This window comes from Nanorana parkeri, unplaced genomic scaffold, assembly GCF_000935625.1.
Source record: "Nanorana parkeri isolate BGI_ZX_2015 unplaced genomic scaffold, ASM93562v1 scaffold760, whole genome shotgun sequence".
Taxonomy (NCBI): domain Eukaryota; kingdom Metazoa; phylum Chordata; class Amphibia; order Anura; family Dicroglossidae; genus Nanorana; species Nanorana parkeri.
This window is the reverse complement of record NW_017307028.1, coordinates 814,554-826,389: the sequence shown is the minus strand read 5'-3', so window position 1 is coordinate 826,389 and position 11,836 is coordinate 814,554. Positions and strand designations below refer to the sequence as shown.

The 11,836-nt window shown below is 42.0% G+C and overlaps 1 protein-coding gene across 1 annotated transcript in view; it reads right to left on the bottom strand.

Annotated features, from left to right (window-relative positions):
* Positions 1 to 11,836, bottom strand: part of TAPT1 (transmembrane anterior posterior transformation 1) — a gene marked incomplete at its 3' end in the record, with an annotated part of 61,686 nt that overhangs the window by 12,351 nt on the left and 37,499 nt on the right. The window contains exons 5-8 of the mRNA XM_018564564.1: positions 9,715 to 9,850; positions 8,642 to 8,739; positions 5,210 to 5,279; positions 781 to 861 (exon numbers count right to left, since the gene is read on the bottom strand). Of these exons, the coding sequence (XP_018420066.1) occupies positions 781 to 861; positions 5,210 to 5,279; positions 8,642 to 8,739; positions 9,715 to 9,850 (385 nt within the window). The remainder of the gene's footprint in view (positions 1 to 780; positions 862 to 5,209; positions 5,280 to 8,641; positions 8,740 to 9,714; positions 9,851 to 11,836) is intronic.

Below are 11,836 nucleotides of genomic sequence, written 5' to 3'. Positions count from 1 at the left end.
CCAGTTTTTCAAAATCTGGAATATATTTTTTTTTTTTTTTTTTTTTTTTAACATCAAGCCTATTTTTATCATATTTTAAACTATTTCACAATACCTTAAGTGACTGATTGAGTCAAAACTTCCACATCAAAAGGGGATATTTGCCTTTCTCTCATATGGTCTCTATACTTGTTTTAGGGCGTACACACTCTACTACGTCACTGGTACCTGTTAATGCTGCTTAGCCCAGTATCATTTTGCAGAGAAGTACAAAAGCGATATTTTCAAGTCACTGGAATCCGAATCTCCTGTTCTACATATGCATATATTTCACCTTAGAGAGTTCATGTTAAGCCTACCATGAGCTACATCATGGTCATGATGGAGTTACCCCTAATGGGAACAGCAAAGGTCCTTATTAGAGAGAATGGCAAATCAGTTTTAAATAGATGTATACCATTTATCTTTAAAGAAAAATGCCACTTGGAAAATGTATATATATGAAAGAAAAAAGGCTACACAAGCCATCTTGTGCTTCAATAGTATTAAAAATTACCTTTCGATTTCAATCTGAAGCAGCTGTAATTTTCTTAAATTCAGTGGAATTTAAGGAGGCATTCTGTGCACTGCTGGTGTACGGAATGCCCCCAGAAATGTAATTTCACGTTTATGGGTACCTTGTGAGTCCAAACTGAGAAACTATTTGCATTAATCAGCAAGACATGCAAGATTTTATTTTTCAAACACATGCATTAAATTAGTTGATAATCAATGTAATAGCTAAACAAACAAGACAATGACCTGGATTCCATGAGAACTGCTCCATGTTTCGCAGACATACAATCAGTAGTAACACGTAGTTTGTGAATCTCTCTTTTATGTCTGTGAGGAGGGAAAAAGATATTAAAAGGTCACCAATGAAAGGCAAGACATAGGCATGTAGACATGAGGTGAAGCTACCAAAAAAATATTTGTCAATATATCTTACGGATGTCCCGATACCGATCCATATACTATGTATGCATTTCATACCCACATCATGAATTACTATACTTGGCAGATAGCACCTCTGTCAAACTTTTACAAATACTGTCTGAACTAGGAAAGCTTGTTAATAGAATACACTTAAAGGAGAACTATGAGGTGAGTGCTTTTCACTCACCTCATAGTTCTAGCCGACCTGTGACAATGAGACTGTCACAGGTCGGCTCAGTAGATCGGGAGGTGAGCAAGCGCATGCCGGTGTTCGCTCACTTCTCGATCCTGTCACGGCTCTCTGCCGTGACAGGGGAGGGGATGGATTCCCCCCTCCCCGCTCCGATCCGCCAGCGCGGAGTATGTCTCCTATAAAATGTGTTGTCCAATCAGATAGTACTGTACTATGGATTGTACTGTACTATGGATCATGATTAACCTGATCATGTTATCAGGGGCGTAACTAGAAATCACAGCGCCCCATAGGAAAAGTATCGGTAATTGGTATCGGCAAGTACACGAGGGCAAGTACTTGTACTTAAAAAAGTGGCATCGGGACAGCCCTAATATATCTCAAACGCCATAGCTACTGCTTAATTTTTGTTTATTTTTTTCTACTAATCTCTATGGTGGCAAAATAATCTACAGAGATCATAACCATTCATATCCAAAGGAGTTTAACAACGAACATCACTGTAATGTTCAAATAATAAACTGAACCACACCATCCTTTTCCACTTCTTTTTTCCCATATTTGTCCCATTGAGAAGATTTCCCTTAGACACAATCGGGAAATGGGAGCAAATCTATTGTAAGTGAGGGAAATTCTTTCTGACAGTTGTCACCATAACAAATGTCCCCAGACTTCCGCTCATAGGTGTCACTAAACATTACACCCCAAGTCATGTTAGAGAGACCGTAAAGAGCTTGTGACCCATTGTGTGAGTGATTTGCTCTATTGCATGCAGGCAGCGTCAGATGGAGTGATATCCAACTCAATGCTGTCTACATAGTTCCGGCCTGACAAAGCAGTGTGGGAACTTCTGCAGCACTTTTTAGTCAAATACATATGCACACTATTTCTACTGACCCCTAACTTAAGAGGGTGAAATGCCACTGACCCCCTATTGTAAAGGGGGCACACTGACCGCCTATGTAAAGGGGGCACACTGACCGCCTATATGAATGGGGGTACACTGACTACCCATGTAAAGGAGGAACACTGACCAGCTATGAAAAGGGGGGCATACTAAATCTAAGCATGTCTTCATAAGACCTGCCAGTGTATAGTAATCCTAAAACCCAGAGAAAAAGTAATTTACAGAGAACCACTTTAAAAGTTACTTATTTAGTAGGAAAAGGAGCAGTTTCCAAATTTCAGTAATCCATATCAACCAATCAGAAATGATCTTTCTCTGACATGACCAGAGTAAAAGAAAACCCGGTTGCTGCTAGTTAGTACACATTGTCAGATATGTCTTCATCTACAGTTATAGATAAATAAAGAGAATGCACTAGGAATACTGGATATATGTTGCCTTATGCCGCATGTGTCTTCCTTCATCTACCTGAAATGACAGCGGATAGCTACTCTGCATTCCAATAAATCTTACATCTGATGATCTATGTCCTGTACACCTTTCACTGCTCATTACTGATAAAGCCTTGGCACAAAACACTTCCAAACCTGACACCAAACACATTCAATAGCACCATTAATAAAAAGCTTATGCCACCCTAAACTCTGAGTTGTGGGTGGCCATGAAAGGGCCTAAATACCAGACTGACATTTTGGCTCTGCCTAAGGAAGATTAAGATAATCATGAGTGTGGGAAGAAGTAGGATGAGAAACTCTGGCCTGGAGTAGAGAGTAGCAGAAAAGGAAAGGCCGAGTATGAAACTGATTTCTTTTGTTGCCCCTATATAACAAATGGGGATTCAGTCTGGAAACACTGAAATGTACCTGTGAAATGTACTTTATCTGCAAGCCAGATTGAAAACTTTCTTAAAGTAACAATTGAATTGCAGGAAACTACTCAGGAATAATGAAGTGTGAAAGAAGAAGTGAACTATTAGGGCAGATATTTGAGCCATGTACAGCTAGGAAGGGTTGAAAATGCTAAATAAACATAGTACAAATCTATAAGTTATCTACACTTGCAGGGAGATCATTGCCAAAACACAGCTTTCAAAGCTTAGATTGTATATCACTGTGGACGTTCACCACTCCTGTTAAAGTAGATTACCAGCGCAGGCAGCAGGAATAGTCTCGCCTCGGTAGCAAGTAGCTTAAAAAAAAATGCCACACACGGGATCTTTCACTATCTATTCTGCTATAATAAAGCGGACCTTTACCCCCTTTCACTAAAAATCACATCAGCATGCAGTTCTGCATGCCGATATGAAATCATCTTAAATTTATTAAACATATTTTGTTTTTACTTACAATTACTGTTTTTACACTTCCTGGTCCTCTTGGGCATTAGTGACGTAATCGTGCCCAAGCGTTGCATCCTGGGAAGGTTACATCAGCAGAGCATTGCTGGGAAATCTCATCTGTGATCTCACATGGTCTCAGAGAAAGGCATTTTCCTCCCCTGAGAGGATGTGTATGGTCACATGTCCTAGTCATGTGTGCCAGAGTTCCAGGAAGCAAAGGGAGATGGATTAATCTGCCCTTAGTAAAAAATGGCGACTGTGAGAACAATGCGGAAAAGAAAAATAAGGTATGCAAAGAATACAAAGCCGGCAATTATCTAGAAGTATGTGTTTGTCATTACTAAACATTTCTAAAGGTGTCTTTGTTGTCATTTCAAAGATATGGGTAAAGTTCCTTGTTAGAGTGATGTACAAAAGTGACATGCGACCAAGAGGGCCCAAGTTGAAAAGTGTGTGAGGAACATATTCATCGTTACCCAGTATGCCCGTCTCCACGTAGCCAAACCAAGAGTTATGAGCACAAATCAGACATGTTATATTACAGTAACTAGGAATGGAAGCGATACCGTTTTTTCGGTATCGAGTACCAATATTTTTGTTTCGGTACTCGCCGATACCAAAAGTCCAATTAAGGAAGCCAGGCAGCGTGTAATGACTCGCCACCTGACTTCCTGATTAGCCGAGAAGTCGGCTGGTGTGTAAAGACTCGCCACCCGGCTTCCCGATTAGCAGGGAAGCCTTCTGCATGCTTCTCGTCACTAGGTGGAGCTGGGTTTCTGGCCAATCAGGAAGCCGGGCGCCTTTGCACATTTGTTAAAATCTATATCTTAAAGGAGAACTATGAGGTGAGTGATTTTCACTCAAACTCATAGTTCGAGCCGACGTGTGACAATGAGACTGCGAAGTGAGCGAACACATACCGTCGCTCGCTCACTTCTCGATCCTGTCCCTGCAGAGAACCGTGACTGTCACTCACTGCTCCCTGCAGGGATTCCCCCCCTCCCCTGTCCGATGCTCCAGGCTGGCTGGCGGAACGGACGGGGGAGGGTAGAGCTGGCTCTGCCTCTAGATAGGCAGAGCCAGCTGTCACTCACACAGCTCGGTGGATGTCGACAGTAATTTAGGGATCCGACCCGGCTGCGGCGGACTCAGTAAAGGATGAGCTGTAGCTCGCCATATACTGAGCTTTGGTCAAGCAAAACAAATGGAAAACGCACTCATCAATTTGTTATCAGCTTTACAGCAAGATGCACATGGAAGTGTTATACTGAGCTTTGGGTGACGGGAGGATGCTAGTTTGTGTCCTCCCGTGACCGTTAGGAGAACTATGGGGAAAAACACTGACCCCATAGTTCTCCTTTAACCCAAAAGTAAAATTGTAATATATTGCAGGTTACTAATTCCTAGAAGTAGTGGCTTCATTCGTTTTCTATTAGGCCTGTTCCCTTTATTTTCACCTGTTGATCCGGCCAGTGAGTCTGTTATTTTTCAACTTCTTTGTACAGACCAAGCTGTCCAGCAAAAGTGGCAGATACAGGGTTGGGTCAAACAATTTAACACTGACAAGGGTGCTCACAATGGTCAACTTTTATCCAAAAGAAAAAATAACTGTTGTTGTAAGTGCTTAAAAAGTATAAGCTGGAGTTCGGTTTGAATTTGTTGGTTTATTCCATCTACATCTGCTAGTACATCTAACACTACTCTCTCCACAGGATGACAATGCTGCTGTCTAAGGGTGGCTCCATTGCTCCTCCATAGGGTGGAAGTGTGTTACTGGCCAGATCACCAGTAAGTAGAAAGTGAAAATGATACATACCGCTGTTTGACATTTGGAAGAGATTGTTTTTTTCAAACTTCTTGAACACGCTCCCCTTTATCTCTACAAACTGAAAATGAAAATACAGAAAATGTTTATTATCTGCAGTAGGACAGCACCATAGAGACCTGAGACCAGTCAGAACCATGTGGGCAACCAGGGTATTAATGCAGTTACGGGGGTGGGAGGAGTGCCAGCATTTCGGGTCCGGGAATTATAACTACACATGTGCAGTTTTGTTTTGTTTTTATAGTACAGCAAACTCCCCATTATCCGGCATCAACAGCGATTGCTAGATTCTGGATAAATGTAGTTTCTGGTTGCTTGAGAGTTACTACTAAAATTACGTCTAACTAATGCCATACCCCATACTATACCATAACATAAACTCTGTATTGACTTCATCTTTTTCTGGTCAGATTAGAGTTCTGGTTAGTTGAATACCGGATAACTAAGAGTTTACTGTATATCCATTAACTACTGTTATACAGCACAAGTGACTGTTTTCACTGGAGAGGAGTTTTTACATATATCCTAAGTCCTCCATCCACAATACACTTCATAATGGAAAAACATACAATATACATAAGGGCAATGAAGGAACAAATGAAAGAATTAAAAAACAAATAATTTGGGTTCCTTACTAGGTATTCACATGCAGGCTGAGTATGAATCACATGCCCATGTACAGTTTTGTTTAGTTAGCAATGTTATGGTTCTAAGGCTCATCTGCACAGTTGTAGTTCTCTCCTGCTCTCTGTGCTGAGAACATGTATGTTTTGAGCCTGATGAGATGATAGTCATAACCAGCTGCCGAGTGAGTGGAGCAATAAGGCAGAGTCTGCTAACGGTGGTCAGATGTGGGGGAAGAAAGGTAAGGCTCCATTCACACAGGAGCGGTTGACCACGCGTATCCAGCCGTGCGGAACCGCTCTAAACATTAAAAAAGATTCACGTTAATGTGCACTGCTCAGACTATTGCAAGGACCACGCGGTACAAAACCGCGCATCCCGTAAAATAGCCCAAGTGCAACTTCAGAGGCGGATTCCGCACGTTCGCGGCTATAGTAATAGCTGCAATCGAGCGGTATCCGTGCAGTTGTAAAGATTTCAGCATTTTCGTCCCGTACGGTTTCCCGCACGGAAAACAACGCGGGAGATGCAAACGCTATATGTGAATGGAGGCTTGAGCAGAAGGGGTAAAAGGAGTAAACGGGTAAAGGGATAATTAGAAGCAGGAGTTAAAGCAGATCTCCAGGTTTCAGCAATCTATATTTGTATTACTTCCACCTGCAACTGTGCAGATATCTTCCCATATTTCAACATCTGTCTGAGGTTTTCTACTGTAAAACTGGAAAGAAAAAAAAGTGGCCCCATGACCACCCTTGGATTTTCATCTTGCTGTGCCCTGGTCTGTGGGAGGAGCCAGCATATCACTGCAGTAATGCCAACAGCAACAGCGATTGGCATTGTGCAGACATCATGCTAATACACAGTTTTTCCTAAATGTAAACAGTAGAAGACAGTAAAACAGATGCTTCTTACTCCTTCTGTATACGTGAATAATACAGCACACAATCACCTCCCAATACAAGAAACATAGTAAGTCAGTTGTACCCACACTGAGCAACACAACATATAGTACAAAGGGAGGATGCAAGCTCTTTCTCATTTGTTTGAAACTGGCTCTTTGGAAGTTGTGTGCACCATATAAAAACACAGCAGCGGTAATTGATGGGCCAGACACTCAGTAGGACTTGTGTGAGCCTGGGTATCTAGATGGGAAGTGTGTCTACTGCAATGCCCTTTAATAAAAATTTAGAGGGAGGGTTCCACCGTTTCCCCTGACCAGCCAAGGGGGTTTCGTCCTCCCGGTACCGGCCCGCACTGGGCACTGAAGGGGGAAAGGAAGACAGCCTCATCTCCTGCAGCGCTAGGAGAATCCCTGGGGCTCACACAAGGTAGGCAAACCTACCCCTCTGCCTTACACAGGCAGGCCAACATAAAAGGAAGACTTCCCGGGCAGCATCACCACAGGGAAGCCCTCTCTCAGCGTTCTGTGACGCGCTCCCCAGCTTGACTGAGGAAACACAAAAGACTGAGGGAGTGGAGGAGAGGAGGGTCTTTTAAACAGATTAAGTGACGTGTTTCCTGTGTGTGGGGGAGGAGATTCCATCTCGTGATGCTGTCCTGGAAGACGTTATGGGAAATGAAAGAGTAGCACAGTTTTGCACTAAGCAACAGATGAGGGCAGAAACAGAGGGGGAACTGAAAAACGTGAGCTACTTCTCCTGCCTTGAAAGCAGTGTGCATCTGGACTGAAAAAGCCAGCCCCCCAGAACTGCGTAATAACTGACAGGCCCCCACTATTATACACAACCATGGGTCATAATACAGAATAATGCACAAAAAGGTGTGAAGAGGTAGACAAACCTCTCAACAAGGAAGTGACTGATCTCCCTGGATTCCGGGGCAATATGGTGGACCGAGGCAACAAAGAAAAGGAGCAGTGCAGAGAGCAATTAACAGTTCACATTAATCTGGAAATTATAATATTTAATGTGTCATGTGTATTCTGTATGACAATTAAAAAAAAATTTAATTAAAAAAGATTTTTGTACTCCCTGTAAAATGTTTTTTCTCTGAGTCAATTGAGGGACACAGATTGATGATAATTAGGCAACCTATGCGGCAGTAGAATTCTAGGTGTCCTCAATAGACAATGGAGAAAAATATTTGACATTTCTGTAAAGGATCATGAAAATAACAGTAAATGGGCAAATAGCATACAATACAGCTTTATATACTTTGCTGGGAGTGTAGTACAGTATGCTGGATGCAAATATAGTGGAATCCGAGTGACTACGAGGAGGCACATATGGCCATGTACACATGTAGCCACTTGGATTTGCGTATATATGCATGTAGTCATAGCCTGCCATTGATTACCACAGGCTGATTGGTGGCTGTATGTTGCATCTGTCAGTCCCAGCAGAGAAAATACGATTATGGTACGCTATGGCCTTTTTCACACTTGGCATACCTGTCCGTGTGGTGTGCATGCACGTAAACAGCTGATACCGGGAGGGACAGGTGCTGCGTGTGATTGCGCGCAGCAGACTGTTCTACCCTATGGGAGGACGCGGCTGTACGTGGTCATCTGTGCGGGTACGGGTGTCCGTACTTGGACACAGACAGGATGTATCCGGTCTGCGCCCAAGTGCGGGCATCCGTACCCGCATGGATGTGCAGTTCGGGTGTCCGCATGACACCGTACAGCCGTGTCCTCCCATAGGGAAGAAAAGGCTGCTGCGCGCAATCACACGCAGCACCTGCCCCCCCCTCCCCCCCGGGATCAGGTACTATCAGCCCTTATAGTTAAAGTTCCACTTTAAGTACTGCTTTAGCATCTAGATCGCACAAGGCACTTACATTGTTAGACATCATAATGGTGAGCAGGGACTTGTTGTGAGAGTTGAAGGCCACATTGAGAGTGGTGGCTTGCACAAGTATCAGGATTGCATGTAAAACTATAAACAGAGAGGTTAAGGAAAGTATCCGTATACATTACACCACAATGATATAAAGTAAAACCTAAACACCTTTCAAAGTGCCGTTTCCTGTGCTAGCATGGCACAAAGAAATGCTGGCCAATGCTGGTGTTAGAATATTGGCAAAAGTAGCAACAGATTTTAATTCGGATGATGGGTTTTAAAGCATTGAAAGATGATATATTTTAGGGATGCACCGATACCAAGTACCGTAGTCGGTACAAGTACATGTACCGATACTTTTCCAGCTCCAAGACTAGACTAGAGAAAAATTCAAAAGTTAGGAGGCAGCTGTCATTTTTGAGGAGCATACGGAGCTCCTGAGATTTGCACATCTTTTTTTTAATGTAAGATTTTGTTTTTATAAACATATAGAAGGGATGCGCTGATACCATTTTTTCAACTACAAGTACTTACAGATACAAGTACTGACACATTTTTGTTTGTCATGTGACAGATTTTCTAAAACATTATCAACTAATGATTTGAGGACAGTGGTGGAGCGCCAGAGCCGGGTCCCAGCTGCAACCCTGGTAGTTCTCGTAAAAATGCCAAGTATCCACACTGGTATCGGTACACCCCTTTATATATATCGATTAAAAATTTTAATCAAACCTATTATATATATATATATATATATATCTCTATATACACACACACTGTATATACACACAGTACATAAAGCTTGTTCAGTAAAATTCCGATGGTGAATAGGAAGTACACAGACTTCCTAGTTGAGCTTTTTGTTATTTAAAAGAATCTATTAACCTGGACAATTCAAAGTTAGCAATCCTAAATAACAAAGTGGTAGATATATTCTCATATACAAAGTGAAATATAAATACTGGAACCGTTCCATGAATATCTCTTTCCTCAATGCTGCATTAATACATCAAATAAATAGAATAAGGTCTATATACACACACCACAAATCAGCCCAAGGATAAAGGATACAGACGTACAACACGGCCATGAAGAAATGAGGGATGACACCGAGATGCGCCCGCTTTCTCTCCTTGTGCTCAGTGGCTGTCCAGTACAAAGCATCCAAAATGTCTTGTCCAAAAGATGAAAAGAGGCGATCTGCCACCTGGAATAAAGACAGAGAACCATCTATAAATACAGATCATAGCTGTGATCAGAGCAGGAATAAGACTGTGCACCCAAGAAGACTAACAGGGTCAGGCCTACTAAACAATATTTATTTTTTAATCTCAAAAATGTCAGCAATCCCATCATCCCTCTAAAGAAAACCCGTCATGTGAGAAATATGTGAAATACTACTTGTGCAGCTGCCATTCTGATCCAGTGGATTTTGACACACTCAGCTTACTATCACACACAAGGGTGGTTCCATCGGACCCTACAAGGGACAGGAGAGCCCCTAAAACAGGAAGTCAATGCTCAGGGGACCAGATGACTTTGCAGGAAAGTAAAGCATTTAAACATAAAGAAGTAAAAACCAATAGTAGTCATTCAATCAGCATTTGAAAGCTTAAAACCCTTTTGACTTGAATATGTGTTGGCAGGCTGTAAAATCATGGCTGCAAGGAGGAGCAGAATGATCTAAACCACTGAGAGAAAATAAGTGTTTTTGCTGTAAACTTTCCGGATGAGTTACTCCACAGTGTCTGCAGATACAAAGGTACATGATGGTTTGTTTGAAAGTTGCTTGTTAAGAATATGTAACTATTTGAATGTCCATAAACCAGCCACAGTTCTACTTTAGAGCTTGTTCACACCAATTGTGAAGCAGATGCAGAGCAGTTACAGAACGCATCAAAACTGCATCCAATGTATTCCAATAGTATTTTGGGCTCTAGTTCACACCAACGTGCTCAGTTATTTCTGGCCTAAAATGTGGAATATAACATGGGTGCAAAAATGGAAAAAAGGGCCTCAGTCATGAAGGGGTTAAAGGTTGCATGGCATGGGAGATGGCTGCATGCACTAAACGTATTAGAATGACCAAACTCCCTTACTACTTACTCACCTCGGACTTGATTTGCCATGGCATCATCCTTTGGCCTTCTCCACTGCCACGGTGGGCTGTATTCAATCTAGAGGAGTATGCCAGCAGCAGCAGAAGTGAATTGTGGGTAGGTCTATGTGAATCACTTCAGCACTTACTGTGCCAAAAGCAGCTTTCAGATTCTTCTAGCAGGTTCCAAAAGATGCTCTGCATAGCCAGCTGACCACTGACTTCCCCGCACACAGATCAGCCCTGTAACAGCCACCACATCTTCTGCCACTTTTAAGGTGATGGCCTCCAGAGCTCAGAGCTGCTGACAGGTAAGCATCATATTCTTTTTTGTGTCATCCTCAGTAGTAGATTAGCCTTGGCTTAAAACATGTCACAGTGCATATACAAAAATGACAGTCAATACACCGTATTCGCACCTAGTGTGCCCAGGTATCAGAGAGCTTATCAACAAGCTCCCTTTTCCGATGTCTCTGTCTGCCACCTACAAAAGGTGAACAGATTAATGAGGTAGGACCTACACCAACACACCACATACACTTCACCATATGCGTGTCTTTTTATACTAGAACTGCAGGATGTGTGCATGTTTAAACAAATACAGGTGAAACTCGAATAATTAGAATATCGTGCAAAGTTCATTTATTTCACTAATGCAACTTAAAAGGTGAAACTAATATATGAGATAGACTCATTACATGCAAAGCAAGATAATTCAAGCCATGATTTGTCATAATTGTGATGATTATGGCTTACAGCTCATGAAAACCCCAAGAACCCCAAATCCACAACCTCAAAAAAGTAGATTATTACATGCAATCAATAAAACAAGGATTGTACATAGAACAATATCGGACATCTGAAAAGTACAAGCATGCATATGTACTCAGTACTTGGTTTGGGCCCCTTTTGCAGCAATTACTGCAATTACTTTTGCATGATATTCTAATTATTCGAGTTTCACCTGTACAAGTACTTTCCCTCAGGTACTTGCCGATACTAATTACGGATACTTTTTCTTAAGGCGGCATGTGAAATTTTTTCCAAAACAATACAGACTCATGATTTTAGGGGGGTTCCTTTATAATTATGAAG